At 54.3% G+C, this 21,861-nt stretch overlaps 1 protein-coding gene across 2 annotated transcripts; it reads right to left on the bottom strand.

Annotated features, from left to right (window-relative positions):
- Positions 1–995: 995 nt before the first annotated feature.
- Positions 996–21,098, bottom strand: Calx (sodium/calcium exchanger 3). 2 transcript variants are annotated; one of them, XR_012991780.1, is made up of 9 exons: positions 19,684–21,098; positions 17,980–18,252; positions 13,065–13,156; positions 10,711–10,902; positions 10,249–10,425; positions 6,756–6,914; positions 3,158–3,329; positions 1,477–1,778; positions 996–1,126 (listed from the first exon to the last, which is right to left on the bottom strand). XR_012991780.1 is itself a non-coding variant. In XM_076309611.1 (8 exons), the coding sequence occupies exons 1-8, from the start codon at positions 21,024–21,026 to the stop codon at positions 1,574–1,576; spliced, it is 2,613 nt and encodes an 870-aa protein (XP_076165726.1). In that variant the 5' UTR covers positions 21,027–21,098; the 3' UTR covers positions 1,476–1,573. The 2 variants fall into 2 exon arrangements, 1 of the variants encoding a protein (XP_076165726.1); XM_076309611.1 differs by lacking the exon at positions 996–1,126 and having other exon boundaries at positions 1,476–1,778.
- Positions 21,099–21,861: the final 763 nt, after the last annotated feature.

Below are 21,861 nucleotides of genomic sequence, written 5' to 3'. Positions count from 1 at the left end.
ACACGAACAAAAACTTTGACGTTCGAACGAAGGCCGCCCTATCGGTTGCGAGCCGCGACCGCGACCGCGAGCCGCGACCGCGATCGCCCAAGTACTCAATTATGTTTCCGGGACTACCTACTCGTCTTTAACGATAACAACACGTATTTCGTCGTAGGTAGCAACGATCCGATCGACGAATATCGCGAAAGAGAAGCCTTGTTATCGCGATCGCGCGATACCCTTGATTTTTGCTCAACCTTTCGAACCTTTCGAACCTTTCGAAAGTAACTTTTTGGACTTTCGACGGTTTTTCCTTTTGGGAAAGTAGTTTCTTCGAAACGATTCACGCCTCCGTTGTAAATTGGCCCGCTTTTTGCGTGCATATCGTTAACTTATTCACTCGATATATACTCTTCTTAAAGTTGCGACCCGGATTTTGCGATTCACATCGGTCCGATCTACGTCTTGTTTCCGATGCAACGCACTACGATTCTCTCGGGTTTTTATCGCAACGATAATATACGTTTATATAAAATTAGCGACATCGTTCTCTGGCGAAAGAGGACATGCAATACAATCTTCTATTAAAATACCATGGAAACCTGAGTTTCTCGAGAGATTAAATAAATACGCTATTCGTGTGTGTGTGTGTGTGTGTGTGTGTGTGTCCGTTCGTTAATGCGTGTGTATGTTTGTACGCGTGTTATATATTATTATATTCTTTTTTTTTTTTATCGTATTCGATAACCACCGCGAACGAACGAGGCACGGTTCGAGACTACATCGCATTTTTTTTTTTTTTATCTACGTGTCTATCATTTTCGTATCTTGTATATGTTAAATTATTTTAAGGCAAACTCACTTTTCTTTTCCTCGTTCTCTTTCTCGTCCGATTTCGTCTTAATTCGCTCCTTTCCATCGTTCGTTCTCAGACATACGATCTTACGATCTCTTTCTTTCTCTCAGGTATCTACAACATACGCACACGCACGCATTCGTACTAACGTTGCGCGATCACGTTCGTTGTCAATCGTCCCGGTCGAGGGAAGAGTAAAAGGTACTACGTGGTAGCAGTTTTTCGCCGCAGTACGGAGAGTTCGTTCGCCCAGCGAAATCACACCGTTGATTCCACTTCCCTTTTATCCTGAAAGGAGAAACGATAAATCGGTCAGATGAAAAGAGTTTCTCCACCATCGCCACCTATTTTCGAACCCTCCTAGCTACTCCTCCCAATTCTTTTAGGGAATTCGCGATACCGCGATATCGTTGGCTGTGCGTTACGCGAGCGTACACGCGTACGTACTAACCCACATGTATACTTGCTCAACGCGATGGGTGTCCGTTACTATAATATTTATACGGTATCGGAGTAACTCGCGCGACTCTGTTCCTCCTTACGCGCCGAGAGATCAGCCCGAAACGTAACGCGAAAGATATTTAGGTGGATCGCTTCCGGCGGGGCACCTTTGAACAACGATATTATCGTATACTTGCCGAGAGAACGTTTCGTTGAGCACACGCCTTGGCAGACGTAAGTGATAAGATGACGCGCAGCAGCGGGTAGGCCGACGTTTGGCGTCGCTCGGGCTCCTTAGAAGCCCTCGATAACGCCGTAGGCCTCGAGGGTCGACATAACGAGGTAGAACACCCACAGGGAAAAAAGGGTGAGGGACGTTAACAGCTTTGGTACGAAAGGTCCGCCGAGTTCGCCGCCGATGGCCTTTGTCCGCCTCAGTAATAGAACCAAGATCACCAAGCAGGCTTCCGTGCAGAATAACGTCACGGAGAAGGCCAAGCTGTCGCAAACAGAATTATTTTCGTTGTTCGTTAACTTTCTTCTTTTTATTCTTCTTCTTCTTCGTCTTCTTCTTCCGCTGGTGAGGGCGGTGGCGGTGGCGGTGGCGGTGACGGTGATGCTTCTTCTTCTTCGATCGAATTACGGTTAAACACACGTACAAGTTGTATTCCCCGTCGTTTCCGTAAACACGTTTTCGCGTAACAGGGGTCAAGTCGAATCGATCGATCGGTAAGTACTTGGCACTATTCGTGCTAGCAAAAAACGATCGAGGAACGTTACACGACGACATCTACGTTTACTTAACGCGATAAGAATCTTTCTGCGTCGTTCGCCGTTGGCGTATTCGTTGCGATTGAAACGATAGGTGACCTCGAGGACGGATCGACGTGGAACAACTTGTGTTCGAGAATCAATTATAACGACGCGATGCGTCGCGTTTTTCGTGCACCGGGACCTCTGTAGCGAAACGTTACGTCGGCAAAGATGCGCGATACGCTGTCCTGGGTAACGGAATTTAGGCGATGCGGAATCCCGGTACCAGAAGCGTACCAGGTGACGGAGAAAATTGAACGCGCGTTCGCGATCCTTTGCATAGAAAATGCCTTATTATCGCTGGGTAAACGATTCGTGCGGCGATCGAACCGCGCAGTCTGCACCGCGTAAATACCTATTTCTTAGCCGCGCCGTTCCGATCTTTGCGAGAGAGCAACGACGTATTTTCGATGCGCGTTGCTCGAAGATATTGCACCGATAAAAACAAAATTACCGTACACCACTGGAGAGCCTTTCTTTCCAACAAGTTTTTTCTCCGTCGATTCGATCGTACGGATCTTCAACGACGAGTCAACCACGATCGCGTAACGGATTCGGGTCGAATGTCGAAACGAGGACATTTGTATTATACAATCGAGCGGTGAATTTCACACCGATCGCGTTCAGTTCTTGGATCCGTGCGATCGAAACGCGGTTTCGTCTGGCGAGAAAATAACCGGACCGAGAGCGATGAAAAGCAAACGGAACGAAAGCAACGTTCGTAGGATCGCGGAAACCGACCGTTGGTGCTTACGGAAAATCTGTAACGTCGTTGGGGCAAGCGCGAGATTCGTTCAGGAACGATCCGTGCGTTCGAGTTCAACGAGATTCTCGTATCGAGTTTCGCGCGAATCGACTCGGCTGGAGTTATCCGAATGCGATAAACGTTTGGCAAGAAAATTAGGATCGAGTCGAAACGATACAGACTGTCGAAAGATACGCGGTACGTTCCGGAGTCGAGCGCGTCTGTCACCGAAGTAAATAAATCTAAAATGGCAAAGTGTATTTCGAAACATCCGAGATATCGGTGTGGAAATGGAAAAATAAAAGCGAATCGGTACTGACTTGCCGGGTTCCACTTGGAAACGATCGCCGTGGCAGGCATGGTAAATGGCTGCGATGCTCCATGCGATACCGATTCCCAGAAAGACGTTTACCGCGTTACTTCCGGTCACGTTTCCCACGCTCGCGTCGGCGTACTTGTCCTGGCAGGCGGCCACCTTGCTCGCGAACGTGTCTGCAATCAAATCACGCGTTTAGATTCGGAGCTTTACCGCGGCCGAATTTGCGCCTCGTCGACCGTTCGAAGAAGCGGAATCTCCGATCGCAACCCGGAGGTTCTAGAAACGGAGAACGGGTCGAGTTTAGCGGACGCTTGTGGACAAACGAAGCCGGGGGAAACAATGGTATTTTCGAGTTCCGCGGAACCCTTCGATCGTAATAGGAATCGTGCCTCGCGGGAACAACTTTCCGATCCGCGATCGGTGAGATCTTGGATCTTCTCGAAAGTTCGATGAAAGGTTACTTCAGGTTTCCTCCACCGTTTCCGAGGTACGCGTCGACGGTGGTTTTCGGCAGCTCTCGTTATCGGCAAATTACATCGCCGTACGGGAACAGGTGCGATGTATGACGCGAAAGGTCGAACACGGGCTGACCGCGCGCACCCGCGCGCCCGCGCACCCGCGCGCCCGCGCACCCGCGCGCCCGCGCACCCGTGCGTATACGTGCATTTGCGTATATCCTCGGATTGAATTCGGTTCGATGCGCACGGATCGATTTCACCGTTTAAAGGTGCGTCCACGGTTGTATCGATTTTCAACACCGCGTACTCGACGAAACGAAAACCGTTCCGAGTATCGGAAGAGAATCGAGATCGATCGAAAGTGGTCTCGAGCGGCTCGGCCTTTGTCTCCGCAATTACGGCACAATGACCACGATTGTACTCGTACCGGTACACAGATACGGTACATACACGTAGGAGACTGGGTGGATTCGTTGCGACTCGCGACGGCCGTCCCGATGGATTCTTGCGCGTGTACTTTCTTTCGACGAGTCGATGCGTCGATTAACGCGCGCGTTACGTTTCGCGGTTAACGAATCTCGTGGGTTCTGTTTCCTTTCGAACGAAAGACTCGACGGACCGTGTTCCAATCCGAGCTACGTAAAATTGGATAACCTCGATCCGGACGCTACGCTCGAATTCACCGGGCTCGGTCGGTTACGGTGTCCTCGATCGAGGACGCTTATAAATCGAGAGCTAAATAAAAGTAGTCGAAACGGTACGGTCGTACCGGCGATATTTCTCGGTAGTTTTTATAACCGTTTCGATCGTTCCGAAAACGGATCGAACGGTGTCGAAACGTTCGAAAGTAGGCAAACGAATTACGACGCAACGTTCAAGCGCGAGTAAAATTTCTAAAAGTTGTTCTCTCGATCGTCGATCGAACCTTCGAATCGAACGTCGCGCTTCCGATATCGCCGAAAGAGAAGGAAAAGTTGCTCGGTTTGTACGCGTGTACATACATACGTATGTATCTATCGCGCATCGGCCGAGAGATACGGAGAGACGATCGCGATACGATCGTTGGTACGAGCTCGCAAAGGTCGAGCGTAATGGAATAAATTCTCAACGGATTCTGATCCACCGGCGCGCGTATTACTCGACAACCAGATTATGTATACGGGTACCGATACCGATACCGATACCGATACCGATACCGATACCGATACCGATACCGATACCGATACGATAACCGATTGTTCGCAGGTAAGCCTCTCGAAATTGTCGCTACCGAGACCGAAACTAAGCGCCCGGAGTGGCCGCGGTGGCGTACAGAGGGTCGACGAGTATGCGTTTCCGGTTAGTACGCGTACGAGTATTGGAACGCTCCGTACGCGTACCTACCCACGTGCATACATATACGCTATAAGTACGTGCAGCGGTATCGTCCGAGCGTTGGACGTCAAAATTGCTCCGGAATTTTCCGACTTTCAATTACGAATTAGAGATACGTTGATGCAAACTTACCGTTTCGCGGTCGAAATAAAGAAAATTAAGGAAAGAATTCGGGTTAGCGAGACCGAGGAGCTTTTAAAAAATTGAAAATTGAAAATTGAAAATTGAAAATTGAAAATTGAAAATTGAAAATTGAAAATTGAAAATTGAAAATTGAAAATTGAAAATTGAAAATTGAAAATTGAAAATTGAAAATTGGTCGGATGCTCGTTGTTTCGGAGAAGAGGATCGATTTTGAACGAGTTCGTTCGCAAGAGCAGGCCCGGGCCAGGATTCCGTTAAATTCGGAATGTCCGTATTTTTGTACCCTTTGAAAAATGTATCATCGCGGCGATATTCTTCCGTGCGTCGAGACGGAGATACGTACTCGGGTGCATAGCTGGTAATATCGTTGAAAGAAATTCTCGAGGGCGGTTTTTTTTTTCGGAGAAGAAAAGTTCTGAAAAGCTTCGGCACTCGAAAGCGCCGAAAGAGACTCGCTTATCGCGGCTTTTCTCTCCCTGTACACGATAAGCTGATACTCGATTCCCTCGAAAGAGCTCGGAGAAAAAGTACGCTCGTTGACCGCGCGGTTACAACTTTCGGCGAGCTTCTCTTTCGTAACGGTTCTTCGCGTTGAACGATCGTTGGATGAATGGCGAAAATTCGTTGCAGCGAACCGAGGAGAATATTAACGCGATAATGTTTAATTAAAATATTCGTTAAATTATACGCGCGATTCAGCTTGCTCGATGAATGCCCGACCGAATTCCGTTTCGTTTTGTTTCGTTTCGTTTCGTTTCGTTTCGTTTCGTTTATTCGATGTACCGAATACGGAGCTTGGTATCGTTGGTAGAAATTGAAATTACACGGTCGTGGACTGTACGAGTTCGTCCCGATACGTTGGCCAAGAAAGTAAGCGACGAACGCGGGAATTCGGGGTACGGGCGGTTCGCAGGTTTGGCGAACCGTCGCTATTTCGATTCGCAATGGCGGGTCGAAAAAGCATCAACGCGACGCGACGCGAAGAAGAATCGCTTGTAAACTTAAAAGTACACCTATGTACAATTTTTACGAGGGGAACGATCGCTTCTATCGGTTTTCGCTCGTCGATCGAGTTTTACCATAGCTGCTTGCGAACGAAATAAAAGAACGGAGGGTAAAAAGTTACCGAGAGATGCGCGCGTGTACGTACGTATTGCGTTGATGTCGAATCGACCAACGGGTCGAAGGATATTCCGAATAAAGTTTCGCATCTTCGAATTACGAAAGTACCGTTGGAGTTCTCCGCGATTTGGCCGTTCGCTCGAAAGGTTTACGGAATACACGGACGGACGTACGTATGTACGTATTTCGTTGGAAGGTTCGATCGTTGTTACTCGCGAGAGCGAGGAATCGTTGGGAAAAATGCCGGTAGCTGTACACATGAGTAGATTTGTACGTAGGTCTCCGTCGCGATGTCCTCGAGAGCGGGGAAAGCTTTCGGGTTGCGCGCAATTAACGCTAATTGTAGTCGCTCTCGTGGTTCGTCGTTGAGAGAGAAGGAGTTATCGTCGTGTAAAAAATAGCTCGCAGGTTCCAGGTGTTCGGTGGGTGAATTGCCGGGATAGAACGGGTACGCGTTCCTTGGGCGTTTTCACGCATGCGAGATTACGGTGCTCGACTTACCGGGAATGCTTGTACCAAGAGCGACGAAGGCCACCGCGGTGACGGAATCCTTGATTCCCAAAGTGCATCCGAAGTAGGATGCGATGTCCCCGATTACCGCAGTCACCACGCCGATACCGCAAATGCTGACGACGAAGCACAGGTAACCGCCGGCGATATCTGAAATCCGAGGCGATCCGATTTTTCACCAGTTGAAGCGATCGCCCGGTCGCCTTTCGGTAACGTTTCGACGTTTCGAAACGCCGGGAAAAATCTATCGATACTTTCTCGTCGAGAGGAACCGAGTCCGATGGTTACGCGGATATAGCGTTCCGAGACGCTTGAACGCAGACGCGCTCGAAACGTTGTTCCGAAACGAGGAATTTACTCTCGCGGTAGGAATCGCTGCCTCGACGGTTCGTCGATCGATGCAACGTACGCGGAACGCTCGCAAGCGTCGCGTTCTTTCCACAATTTTCATTTCGCGGTCGCTACTTTCCTCCGAAACGATTGATCGCTCGAAGGTTGTTCGCGTTCGATCGGCTCTCCGCTGTCGCGTTCGTCGAGGCGAGCGAGCCGAGTGTTGACGAACCGAGAGTGGAACGTACGTTTACCACGTGCGCTGGTGAACGCGGAATCGTCCTCGCAACGGTGGGAACGAGGACGGGAAAGGAAGGAATCCTCTCCCTGTAAACAAAGTGAACATTTTCCACCGGAAAGTAAACGGTTCTTCGAAAACGGTACCGCGAAATACGTCACACCCACCCCCGACGGTGTTTCGCGATTCGGAACCCGATGGTAGGGCTCGGGTTAGGTCGCAGCAACTCGGACCAATTTTGTTTCGCTGTCCGAAAGCCTGACCCCGGTTCGCGTCCGGTCCGAGTTTCCAAACTTCGTAAACAGAGTCGGTTAACCGTTTCCACTGTTTCGGAATTTGTATCCGACGTCCGATCCTTCCGGAGATCCTCGAAATTTACCGAGCCACGGACGAACTTTCCGTCCGTCCGATTTCCAAAGTTCGTAACGACCGTAGTTTACTCGGCCACGTGCGAATCCCCGGAGCACCGAAACTGCTCGACGGTGGGAACGATCGCTCGTCTCTTTCGAGAGAGGAACCGAAAAAGGAACGAGAAACGATCTTTGCGAGCGGTCGCGTCGTATCGAACGGAGCGGTCCTTTCGCGTTTCGAGGGTCGAGCAACGAACGGTGGATCAACGATGAGAGTCGAGTTTCCGATCGGCGCGTTGCGTTGATTCGCACTACTTCCGTACCACTTGCCGATGGTACTTGTACAGCGATTTTACTCGGGCCAACGAACAACGATACATTCGACCAACGGGTAGGTAACCGAGAGAGTTTCGACGATCGGCCGGTAAGTTGCCGCTGCGCATTTCTCGATTCCCGAACTTTGATCGTTCCGTTTCGATCGATTTCGTCCACTTGGCACAATTTCACCGTTAGAATGTCCGTTGTCTCGATTTCGATGTCGCTCTATCCTTCGCCGTTTACTTTTCTCGGAGATTTTCCGGAGAACTCGATTACACGGAGGAGGAAAGTAACACGTGTTCCGTTGGTGGTTTTCCGTCGCGTCTCGGTTAAAATTATTTCGGAGATCGGGGTGCGCGGTGGTGGCGGCTCGGCCGAGGAAACGGCAAACACGGGCCGAGTGTTTGCAAACGCGCGTTTCGCGGCTCGGCGGCCGAGTCGGTAAATAGCCGCGTTCCGAACGAAAAGTCGAGGCGCGTCGAGGTTCGGTTCGGTCCGATCCGATCCGATCCGATCCGATCCGATCCGATCCGATCCGATCCGATCCGATCCGATCCGATCCGATCCCCTGCCGGGAAATACATCGAAACGGTCGATGTAACGCTCTTTCGTACGAGTTTTCCTTCTCGTACTTGTTCAATTACGACGTCGCGACGTCGGTAGGAAAAACGTAGATCCGCGTGGTGCACCGGGACATTTGACGCGACGTTGATTCGTAGGCCGTAACGATGGCGGTGGCGACACGGACCATAGAACGGAAATAAACCGAGTAAAGCTCCGACGGCTCGATACAGTACCTTCGAGGGGTTTTGCCGCCGGTTCGGCGGGCAGACGGGCAGACGGGCAGACGGGCAGGCTTTCGCGCTGTTGTTCGATCGTACACGGCAAAATAAAGCGCATTCTCTCTAGTCGACGTCTCGCCTTTCCTTTTTCCGTTTCCGTTTCCGTTTCCGCTTCCGTTTTCGTTTTCCGTGACAAAGTGCGCGTTCGAAGGAATCGTATCGGGTATCGAGGCAACGCTTCCTTTTCCACGTACACGTTCTTCCGATCGGTGATCGATCAAACGCGCTCGAGATATTCTTCCTCGACGTATCCCGCAAAGTATTCGTCTCTGGGTTTTGAAAGTTCGTTGTACCGATCGTTCGCGAAGAAAGATTCGGCACGGCGGCGGTGTTTCGTCGATTCGCGCGATCGCGAAATCTAAGGTCTGGGTTACGGCCGCTACGACACGGAACGTATCTTTTCGGACGTTCCGTCCATTGTCGCGGTGTTTCGCTCGGGGACGTCGGAAATGGGAAAGAATGAGAACCGATTAGGAATTTCGAGGACGAAACGAGCGGTGTTAACGAAGAACGGAGTAGATCGATCGAGTACGCGACGGCGCGGCGCGATGCGACGGCGCGATGCGACGCGGTGTGGCGCGCTACCCGAATAAATTGAACGGGAAGGGCCGCACCCGGCCGAGAGCGCAACAGCGTATCGTAATCGCGCGGATATTTTTCTCGATTAAAAGCGTAATTCCGTTTCTCTCCGGGAAAAGTTGTCGGAGCGACGGAGGAGAAGATCGGTGTAAAAAGGAGCGGCGTCGGGTCGGCAAGGTCGATCGATATCCGGTAAGCTGAGCCGGGATTGCGGCCCGTGCGGAAATTACCCGCGGAAATTTCATTTCGCCGGGTTAGGCTTTAATACCGGTCGAGAGGTATTGCCGTACACTGGCTCGTAACAGGAAGATACGGTAGACGCGCTCTAGGGATCATCGCTGCTCATCGTTCGCCGGGTTTGCGAATTTCCCGACATCGGGTAAACGGGGAATCCTCGATCGTTCGACGTTTACGCTGGTTCGTTTCGGCAAAGTTCGCGAGAATGGATCGGGGATGCCGACGAGTGGAAAGATTATTCTCCGTTCGGAGGCCGATGTATCCTCTCGCTCAGGGTTTACGATCCACCGGTTTATCCGGAGCCGAGCGAGAGAATAACGCGCGAATAACGAAAGTTTTCCCGTTCTCGTAAAATTCGAAATCATCGGAACGATGCGTTTCGCAACGAAGAAAGCCGAGGAAATCGTATCTCGCGACGAGGAACCGTTCAACGGCGGTGTCGAGGAACCCCGAGCGTTCTCTCGGTCGAAGATGATTCGGTAACGGACCGGGAACGTTACGTTTCGTCGAAGGTTACGGATCGGCGAGAACTCCCTTCGAAAAGTTTCGCGTCGGCCCGGTAGGAGCGATTCGTCGATGCCGCGACTCACCTGTCGGTGGAACGAACGCGAACAGCACCTTCCAGAATATCGTGACGGAGTGCATGAGATAGTCCAGGGCGGAGGGGGCGGCCGGTGCACCGGCCCCTTCTCCTTCCTCGGCGTCGTCGTCGCCGCCGCCGCTGACGGTCAACGCCTCCGTGAACTGCTCCTTCCACGAACTGGTGCCTGCGAACCGATCGCGGCCGTTTCGGCGATCAACGCGACGAACGAGATCTCGCTTCGACGATCGTTCGAACGTACGCCCGCGAACCGGAAGGAGGACATCGTACCAAGAACGCGAGGGTCGTCGAAGGTAACGCGAACGCGCGAGTCTCGATATTTCGATCGCGTTCGAACCGGTATCGACGGGAGTCGACGCAACGGACGATCGAAATACCAACGAAAAACGAACAATGTTCGATCCAACCTCGCAGCGTATCTCGAACGTGGAATACGTCTCGACTCGCTTACCGAGCAATATGGACGCGTTGGCCCTTTGAACCAGTTTGTCCACCGTGTTTTTGAACTCTTTCGACTCCTTGATCCTGATCTGCGCCTTGGCCACCTCGCCCAACTTTGGTTTACCCAGGAGTGCCATCTTCTCGTCGGCCGTTCTCTCCTCCGGTTGTTTCATTTCCGCGGCAACCGCGATACCTGCTTCGGCTGAAAAGAGAAGGCGCGTAAGGCGCGCGATCCTCGCGGAACGCGTAATCTCCGTGCGCCGATGTCCGACCGTGTATCGGTTCGCGCCACTCGCCACTCGCCACTCTCTTCGTCGATGCAGCGATACGCGTGGTTGGTGCGCGAGCCGCTTTCGAACTTTTTCGCAGACTTTGTTCGCTCCGCGACTCCGGTCTCGCGCTCGAAAGTCTACTCGATCGGGGGTAACGAATCCGAGGAAGAAAAGAAGAAAAAAGAAAAAAGAAAAAAGAGAGAGAAAGAAAGAAAAGGGAATTGCGCGCGTACGCGTAGACAGGGATCCGAGTCTCGGAACGCGTATCGATCGGCTTCGATGCGAAGGAAACTGTTCGCGGTCCTGCATCGTGTGCGCGTTCCAGGGCGAGGTCGTTCGATTTTAGGTGCAGCCCGGTCGAGTCCCGAACTCCCCGCCAGAGGGCGTTCGAACCGATCCCGATTCTTTCGTCCGGATACGCGCGATAAATACCTACGCGCGCACTCCCGCAGCCTCGTCTCCTAATCCGGCCGGGAGCGAACCACTCGACGCGATTCTCCTCGAGATCGAGGAGTCGATTAATTTCGTCCGGTGTCCCTCGAAAGGGGAGATGCCCCGTCCGACCGCGTACACGCCTAAGTGTCTACCCAAAAGCGAACCTCGACGACGTTTTTTTTCCAGTTCATCGTTCGTCGAAGTTCGCCCGTTAAAAGTTACTCGTTCGTTCGTCGTTACGAAGGAACGCGATCGAAGAACACGGCCGCGTACCGGATCTCGGTTATTTTCGACCGAGACGGGAGGCGGACCTACGGTGGAATCGGAGCAACCGAGAGAAGGACGCTCGACGGGACATCGAGCGGGTTTTTATCGGACATCGCGGGGAGCTCCTGAGCAATTATTTATCGCGAGACGAAGGAGAATCCGTTCGATCGGCGACGGTGCGTTCGTCTCCTCCGTGGTAGGGACAAGCTCGGCAAAGTTTCCATCTATTTTGGATTCGGGGATTCGTTGCCGCGTAGGCGTAACGAGGGAATCGGCGAGTAGCGGAACGCGAACGTTGTAGCTATCGATCGAGCGGGCTCTCGGTCCGAGTCCCTCGATTTCCTCCTCGGAGGAACGATCGACTTGGTCGCGAAGCTGCGCGGAAATCGGACGAATTCCGTCCGAAAGTAAGAATCTCGCGGCGAGAGCGTCGTCCCACGCGAGGGTCAATCGAGTCTAACGACCGTGTCGCGGCCAATGATGACCACCGCGGAGAAACTCTCGCGTTATCCGTCCTACCTACGCGTACAAATCGAGACGAAGGAGACGCGCGAGATCGCGCAATCTCGGTATCTCTCTCTCTCTCTCTCTCTCTCTCTCTCTCTCTCTCTCTCTCTCTCTCTCTCTCTCTCTGTTTGGTCTCGCCAGAGGTGGACGATCGTCGAAATTACTTTCCGCGATCGGGACGAGTCGAAACCGGTCGAAACGAGTCCGTCGGACTCGAAAACATGGCTAAACGCGAAACGAACGAGCGTCGACGAACCGTCGACGGCTATCGGTAAACACGATTACCGCGACGAAACGGAGATCGCTCGCGTTTGTGAAAACAAATTAAATTTTGCGGATTACGGATCGGCCAGGAAGCCCGACGGAGATTCTCCACGGACTTCGGGAAAGGTCGCGACGCGTACCCGTAGTCAGAAACGGAAGCGAGAACGAGCCACCGACGAAGGTGTCGTCCGAAAACCGAAACGATCCGCTCCGCTTCGAGCCGCGCCGCTAATTCCATCGAGGTATTTCCTCGGCGAGCGCGCATCGTCGAGCGATTCAACGGATCGCGCTTTCGCGGAGGATGCAAGCTCGATTCGAACCAACCAACTATCGGAATTGTTACCGAGCCATCCACCGGTTTCTGCCGTCACGAGTTCGATTTGCCTGCCAATCGTGGACGCGCGAAATCGCGCAAATGGAATCGATCCTAACGCGACGCGATCCTCGACGGTGAAGGGAAAGGAACGAATCGACCGCTCCGAGTTTTTCCAGTTTTTCTCTCGCGATCGATAACTCGGTGATCGCTCGTCCCGATGGGCGAAGCGATTCGCGATCTTGCTCCGAAAGCGATCGGATGAACACCGGGTCGACGAATCCACCGTTTCGCTCGATTTCTCACCTCCTTGGAGCTGCGGGTCACCCAACTCGACGTAGAACAGGGCGTCCTTCTCGTACGAATCCTCCTCGATTATCGACAGAGAGATCGTCTTTCTGAAAGAGAGAAACGGACGAGATCGTGAATCCTGGTGGTCGCTCGCGGGTCGCGGGAAACGTATCGCGTGCAACGTCGAGGTCGACTCGGTGTTCGATAGATCGAAACCGGATTTACCGTTACTCGGGCGCGCTGCAGTTTCCCGCGGTAAACGCGCTCCGGCGCGTCAGTTTGCTCGCAACGATCGCAACGGAAGGTGTTGCGCGTTCGGGAAAGTAAGCTTTCGCGGGAACGGAGGTTGTACGAACGAGCCGAGGAAAAGGAAAGAGGAGCGCGGGTGGCGGTTCGCGTGACCTTTTCGATCGGTTCCCTCCTCGAGGAAACAACTTGGACCTCGTACTCGAAGCCGCGTCGCGAGGATCGTAGCCACCGAGTCGGAGGGCACGGAGAATTCGCGGCGATAAACTGGCCGCAAGTATTATACGTATCCCGCGTCGATCGATGCGCGCTCGTCGGTGCGCAGCCACGCGAACGGATCGACGCTGGCCACGAGGTTGCCCGCCCCTCGGTGCAACGATCGCTTCGAGCAACCGTCCGACTCGTTGCGAACCTTAACGACGGCCTCTCGGAGAAACCGAATCTTTGCAATTTCGTAGCTCGTTCGCGCGGAACCCACTTACCCGTCCGGCTGCTCGTTACCGCCGTACGATCGAAAACGATTACGGTTACCGGAACGTTTCGACGGATGTTCTCCGCTGTTCTCCGCGTACACGTTCGGAGCTCCGTCCGTTTGCCGGGGCTTCGTTCGGCAGTGCGATTCTCGAGCTTCTTCGAGCGGATCGCGGATCGCGAATCGCGGATCGCGGATCGCGGATCATCCTCGCTTCGTTTCGACGTCTCTCGACTTTGAAAATCGAATCGTACGCGCGTCGAGGAGCCAGGAAGCTCCGATGGCCGATTTTTCGCTGAACGTTCGAGGTCCGACGAGACACCTCGGTGGGATCCGCAAAGTCTGGCCGGCACCGTTCCTGGAGCTTGCCGCGCGTCCGTCGACGGATGCTGACCCAGCACCGATCCGTCGGTCGATGCCCCCTTTCGAGCTATCGAAGCGGAACGATTCGTTCAACTACGCGGATCGAACGCGAACGATTCGAAGGAAGCCGACGCTCTTCGCGATCGCGCCGCTCCGCTCCGATGAAAAAAGGAGAGAAGGAAAGAAAAACGAGAGAAAGGTTTTCTCGGTGAGACGCGATATCGACATCCGTCGTTGTATCCCCGTAGGCGAAAGTGGTATTTTATTAATGCCGTGACAGCCCCTCGGTACCGTTTGTTCGCCGTAGGGTGAGAGCGTACGCTTTAAAGGGTGCTAACCGACGCAGCGGCTGCGGCTGCGGCTGCGACTGCGACTGCGACTCGCTTCGGCTGCTTATCCGTGGCCCTATTACGAGACGCAAAAGCTCGTTAATTGGATCCGTTCGCTTAATCGGTGCAGTTCGCTGATCCATAAAACGACCGTTTCGACGAGCATTTTTTTTCGCGAGGGAATTGATTACCGTTGGCTGGAAAAGGAGAAACGATCTCTCGGAATTCTCGTTCCGGTCTCGCGCGACAGCGAGGAAATTGCTCCCTACCGACGTAATTCGCCTTAGCCTGGTCTCGTCTCGTCTCGTCTCGTCTCGTCTCGTCTCGTCGTAATGCCGATCTTCGTACGAACGGCCTTTAAAATTTCAACGTTCGAAAGCCCCTGGCGAGCGAAAGCAGCCGGCACTGCTCGAGTACGCGTTCGCCATTGCGAATCGAAACTTCCCTGGAAACTCGTTAATTTCGATCAAGTTCGATCTTTCGTCGCCGTTGGATTCGAAAGTCTTCCGAGAGCGGGTAGCCCCGTAACTTCCGAGTTTCTCGAGAGCGCGAAACTCTCCGGGGTATCTCGGAGGAGGAAACGGGCGTAACGCGTACGTCGCGGCGATAACGCGAACGCGTTAATTATACGACGCGTATCGATCGATCGCGGTCGAGGATACAAGGACAATTAGTTTTCAGGGGCGGTTATCTCCGCGGACGTTTCGAAGCGCATCGGTGACGCGAGTTCGTTAGCGTCGTTCGAGCCTGGTAAACCGATCGATCGGATAGTCGAGTGGGTCCGGGTTAGGTTTATTTAAACGGAAAATTAATTATCGCCGCGTATACTCGGGAACGGAAGATTACGGCCTTCGGAGCGCGAAACCTCGAAAGGTTGCTTCCGCCTCGCTGGCCAACGATCGCCGAAGAATCGAACCGCGATTACCGCGATTACCGCGATTACCGCGATTACCGCGATTACCGCGATTACCGCGATTACCGCGATTACCGCGTCGCAGCGGATTCGAGTACTGCACTTCCGAGAACGTCGAAAGAGAGAAAGAGCTACGGATTCTCCGTCTTATCGATCTTACGTACGCGAAATATTTACATCGATTCGGCGGTTAAGAGTCGTCGAGGGGGATAAATCCGGGAGAGAATCCCTCTCCGTGGTCGTCCGTGTCGTCTCCGGGGAGGTGAGACGGGAGATGCGAAGACGGAACGATTTCTCGCCACGCGTCCTATCGATTTTCCCGGTGAAATCGGATCGTTGGAGGGGAAGAACGGTGTTTCGATGTCCCAAAGAGAGTAATCGGAGGCGCGATCGGATACGGTCGGTGATGCGCGTCGACGAGGCGACGCGCGGCGATCGGTCGTTTCGACGATCGATCGGAAAGCGATGCGAGAGGAAGAGGAACGAAACCGGTAGGCGGGGCACCCTCCGGAATATCGAAAATTACGACCCCGAGGAAACTCTTGCTCGTAAATGTTCGCCCGAACGATCAAAGAACGACAGGGTGCCGGGGGGATGGGGGCGTAACGGTCGGCGAAGCGGAGAGAGAACGATCGATCTTTGCTCGTAATCCGGCCACTTTCGGAGACGATCGAGTCGCCCGGTACCCGAATCGATCGCCCGTCGATTCGCGCTCCCGCGTATCCAAATACTTTTAACGTTCCTGCCGCCCGAAGTGATACGAGTTCCGTTTACCGTAATCCCGTATGTAAATCGTCACCGTGGGAACGGTGCGCAGCAGCGGTGCAATTTACGCGGCAAACCTCGAGTCTTCGCGGAGAATCCGGCCGTCCGCGTTTACCGATGTTCGATCGAGCTCGACTTTGTCCGCTCGAAACCTACCGAGGAAAAACGGACCGCGAGCTCGCTACCGGAAAACTTCCCGTCGAATGAAATTCCACGCTCAACTTTCGACCCGGAGCCCTTTCGAACTTTCCGCGCCATCGACGATGCTCTCCGCAGAAAAGTTTTCCGATTCGGGAAATCTCTCAACGAGCGCCACCGCGCCGGACTCGTTGGGACGCTTCGAAGCCGCTACCTCCGCGCGATCTTGGATCGACGAAGCGCGAAACTACTCGATCGAAATATCGAGCACCGACCGAAACGATCGAAGTTTCAGCGGTCTTGCAACGCGACTGTTAAAAAATTGCGAATCGAATTTCGTCGGACCGACCGTGCTTCGAAAGCTTCGAAAGCGTTCACCCTTCGCGTAGAAGCGACGCAATGTCGATTTCATCGTTGGTGAAGATGGACGCGAATCGACGTACGACCTTTTTCCCAAGGACCCGCTTTTTGCATCGAAATGGAAGAACAACCGACAAAGATACGAGAGCGCAAACGGGGTTGCCCGACTCGGCTCGACGCGGTGCGGTGCGGTGCGGTGCGGTGCGGTGCGGTGCGGTGCGGTGCGGTGCGGTGCGGTGCGGTGCGGTGCGGCGATGGAGAACCAAGTGTGCGCAGGGGCATAACACGATGCATTCCAGGGGCTTCCCGTCCTATTGGCCCATTTACGCGCTCGCGCTTTAATTTTCTTTTTTTTTTTTCCCTCGCTCGTTCGAAGCGCCTCCTCCCTCCGCGCACGCACACACCCTCGCTTCGTTTCGCTTCGTTTCGCTTCGCTCGGTTTCGCATTGTCGCCGTTACGATTAAATCGCTCGAGACCGCGTACGCTTCGCGTCGCTTCCGATTTCGAGCTTCGAACGACCTCGGGAACGAATCGAAGGAACGTTTCTACGTATTCGTGGTCGTTGGAAGTCGAATCTCGCGACGCTAACTCCCGGTTGATCGTTAGGGTCGACGCTAAGACGTCGGGAATAGGTTTTCTTCGATGGGACGAGCGACGATGAGCTCCGATTCCGAGAGAGAGAGAGAGAGAGAGAGAGAGAGAGAGAGAGAGAGAGAGAGAGAGAGAGAGAGAGAGAAGAGAACCTCGATCCGGGCAACGAATCGGACCGATTGCGCGCGCCAAGGTGTCCCGTTGGAAACGGTCCGCTTTCTCGCATCTTGACTGCTTTATGTAATAGGAAGAAGCGATGCTCGCGCGAGTCGTACGGCTTCGCCGTGTACGGGGGCCGGTGTACGATATCGCGGCAAGATTTTCTTTGCGAACGGAGGCGCATCGTGGGAGGTCGGGAGGTCGAGATCGATTTTTCCTTTGGTCGTTCGCGATCCACGATCGAGGGACAAGGTCCGCTCGGTGAACGAGCATCGAGGTTTCGGCGTGGAGTTTTCGAGGAAAAATTCGAGGGAGCTTCGTCCCCGGCGGTCGTTGCTCCGAATCAAGAATCTAAGAAAACGCGGGAAAAGTCGGACAACTCGATAACCGAGCATCGGCGATCGGGATCCCGAATTACCTAATCTAAAGCTCTTTACGGGCCGGCGTTAGTCGCCGAGAAACCAATTAAGGTCACCGATAAAACCTGGACGACCGCGCGGTCTTCGTTGCGTTGGAAATCCTTTCCCGAGTTCCGATCGCCTCGGCGCGTACACGGGCCGAGAGTTTCGCCCGAAGAAACGCGATCGACTCACTCGGTCTGATTGTCCTCGAACGTCAGGGTGCCCTCGGTGTGCAGGTACTGTTTCCCAGGTTTCGCCGTCCCCTCGATCGTGCGATAAGGGACCACGACGCGTCCCCTGGCGCCGCTGTATCGCACCACTCGCAAAAGATGCTGTCCCACGCTTTCCACCAGGTCGACGTCCCTCTCGGGAAACCCAAACACGCCGCTGTGATCGTCGTCCAGGATCATCACCGTGGCCAAGCTGGGCGACACCAGCATAGCCGGCTGCGAGGCGTTGCTCAACCTGAAAAGGAATTTTCATCGGTTTTACTCTTTCCCTCCTCGAGACGAAAAACCGACCTCGGCATCGGTATCGGTGAAAGCGAATCGCGACGGTAGTCGAACAGACGCGAACGAAAATCCGAAGAATCGGTAAATTTTCGATCTTCTTTTTCAAATCGGACTGGTTATTTTTGAATGCGGCGTACGTTTTTGCCGCATTTGTGCGCAAATGGGTCACCGATACGCGCGCCTACCCCCCTGCCCGCCTGCCCGCCTGCCCGCCTGCCCGCCTGCCCGCCTGCCCGCCTACCGTCGTGTGTTTACGCCCATGGAGTATAATTTCGTAGTTTTCAAAGGCGATTCCCCGGAGTTTCGAAAGCGGTGGTCCGGTGGGTATCGCCGATCACGGTCGAGGGATCAAAAGAGATTCGAGAATTAAAGTAGCGCGCGGTCGGAGATAGTCCGAGATGGTCGAGAAAGGAGCAATTTCGTCGCTCTTGATTCGAGCGGGTGGTGCTCGTCTCGAGCACCCCGGAGTACCGTTGCCGTCTTCCACTCCTTGAAAACGTTCGCTCGCTCGCTCACGGACCGTGGATTCGCGCGCGGGAAGAGACATCGGATCGGATCGGATCGGATCGGATCGGATCGGATCGGATCGTCGAAGACGAGAAACCGATCGATCGACGATACGAGACGTCTCGAGGTGCGTCGAGCTCGCGATCGAGTCGATTCGGTAACGCGATTGCGCGCGCCATCGAAGGCCCGTGCTCGATCGAAAGACTCGATCGAAAGAGCTCGACCCGACGACGATTATCAATTTATCGTCGCGGCGAGCTCGTCCAGCGGGAGTACCTCGAACTCGAAACACCGTTAACGTTTTCCTCGAGAATCCGGCCGTCGGCCGATGGTTATCGGACCATTGTTTTCCGAGGGGACGGACGAATCGGTTACGGCGATGCTCGAAACGATGCGCGCAACGGCTCGTTTCGATATCGTTCCTCGACCTCGACCCAATTCCAACGGTTGCGAGGAACGCGTTTTGCCTTCGGGCTCCGATCCCGTTCTCGAAACAACGAAACAACGAAACAACGAAACAACGAAACAACGAAACAACGAAACAACGAAGCGGTATTTTTTATCGTTCGCGTCCCTCGCGGCCGTGCACGAAACGGTGGACGATTTTTCAAGGTCCGACCCCGTCGGTTGTTCCACCGATCGAACGCGACCGGGAGCGCGGGGAAATTTGCGAGAAAAGCGTCGGCGAACGTTTCGACGGGAACTCGAGGATCGTCGAGGAACGCGCGCGTTCCGGCGCTCCTTCGACCGAACGAACCTACCTACTTACCTACGCTTCCGTAGTCGGAAACCGAGGGGAAAGAGAGAAAAGATTTCGAATCCTCTCCTCTCGTTTTCCGAAAAATCGGAGAGTCGAAAAGAGAAACCGGTCCCTCACCTGACGTAGAAGTGCTCGTCCTCCTCGAAGAGCTCGTCGTCGATAACGGAGAGCTCGATGGTCTTTTTGGTCTCGCCCGGATCGAAGGTCAGAGTGCCCTTGGCGCTGATGTAATCGGATCCAGCCTCGGCGGAACCGTCCTCGGTGCAATAGTCGACGGAGCAAGGCTTGGTGAGATCACCGCCGGCTCTGGTCACTCCCACTTGGAAGGTGCCGACGTTCTCCATTACGGTGTAATGTCCGGGTTCGAAGAAGATTCTCATAGAGTTCACGTTCTCGATGTCGACGCTCTCGGCCTCCTGTCTCTGAAGCTCGGCCTTGACCTCGCTCAGATCGCTCTGGGCTCTCTCGCTGATCTTCTTGCTGAGATTCCCCGCGCCCACCATTTTCCTGGTGGCCTGTACCCTGTAGAAAGCCCTGCTCTTCGGCCCTTTGCCGAGCACTTCCTCGTGAGCCAATACCTCGAGTTGCTCGAGCGGCAAGGTCGGATGTTTCTTCCTCAGTTCTCGCAGGGTGTTGATGTAATCCCTTCTGGTCTGCTCGAACTCCTTCGCCTCGGGCGTGTCCGCGTCCATCATGCTGTTGAAACTGTCCTGTTGCGGCTTGATCTCGAGCTCCACCCCGCCGTCCGAGTCGCCGCCGGCCTCGGCCTGCACGATCACTCCTCTCTTGTTCATTCTGTAACCTTTGTGCAGATATTTGTAGATCAGTAGCCGGCGATCGGCCACGTAGGCCGTCAGCACGGTCGCCGGGAAGAAGGAGAAGGTGAGCACGCCCTCCCATACTTCGAGCACGCCCGGGCTGGACACCGCCAGGATCACGTAGAGCCAGACGTACGCGAAGATGCTCCAGGTCGCGGTTACGAAGAACACGCGGAGGTGTTTGATCTTTCTCGTTTCGCCGTTCGGTATCACGAACACGCAGAGCGCGATTATCACGAACAAATTGTACGCCGCGGAACCGACGATCGTACCCGGGCCCAATTCCCCCGCTTGGAAGTTTTTCGCCCAAATCTCGATTATCGAGAGGAGGATCTCGGGCGCGCTGCTACCCAAAGCCATCAAGGTAAGATTCGCGACCGTCTCGTTCCAGACTCTCACCACGACGATCTGCGGTTCCTTGCCCTGTCGCCGGACCACCAACTCCTTCTCCTTGGACGTGATCACCTCGATCGCCGCCATGAAACGATCGCTGATTATCGACACGCCGATGAACAGATACAGCAACACCAAGAAGTAGACCGAGCCGCGAAAGATAACGTCCGAGAGATAGAGATTCTCCTCCGGGTACCATATCGGCATCACCAGACCGGGCTCGCAACGGACCGTGTAATTTCCCGACATTTTTCCCTCGTTCCTTCGTACGGTTTCGCGTGTACGCCGATTCCGCGGGGCTCTCTATTCTCTCCCGTTGCCGCCGCCACCGCCACCGCCGCCACCGCCACCACCTCCGCCTCCGCCTCCAACGCCGCCGCCGCCGCCGCCACCACCTCCGCCTCCGCCTCCGTCTCCGTCTCCGTCTCCGGCTCCGGCTCCGGCTCCGGCTCCGGCTCCGGCTCCGGCACCCGCTCCGGCTCCGGCTCCGCCTCCGTCTCCGCCGCCGCCGCCGCCGCCGCCGCCGCCGCCGCCGCCGCCGTCGCCGATTACGATCAACGATGATAATCGCATACGAGTCAACGGATCGAGTACCACCAGTACGCAAACACGGATTCTCGCGATTTCAACGCGTACGTCTATCCGCGTCTTCCAACCGTTCAAGGTTTACACCATCGTTTCCCCATCGTCGCGCGTTCGAGAGTTCTCCTCGTCCCTCGAGTGTCCTCGTTTCCACACGCAGCCTCCCTTTCGAATTTCACACCCTCTCGCGCCGAGTTTCCTACCCTCTCGCGCGCGCGCGCACGCACGCACGCACGCTGATCACGCACGCACGCACGCACGCACTCGCGCGCGCGCGCGCACACTCTCTTTTTCTCTCCGGCTCTCTCACGCGGAGACACGCGAACACGCAGCCAGCCACGTTCTCCCCGTAGCTTTCTCGGTTATTTCCCTCGTTCGCGTCCAGCCGATCTTCCAGTCCCCGTTCGCCGGGAGCGATCTACTCGCGCGTAGTGACGTAGTAACGTAGTAACGTAGTAACGTAGTAACGTAGGAACGAGGAACCGTGAAAGAAGCGCGCGCG

This window comes from Ptiloglossa arizonensis, chromosome 4 (assembly GCF_051014685.1).
Source record: "Ptiloglossa arizonensis isolate GNS036 chromosome 4, iyPtiAriz1_principal, whole genome shotgun sequence".
NCBI classification, from domain to species: Eukaryota; Metazoa; Arthropoda; class Insecta; order Hymenoptera; family Colletidae; genus Ptiloglossa; species Ptiloglossa arizonensis.
This window is presented reverse-complemented; position numbering and strand designations above follow the sequence as displayed.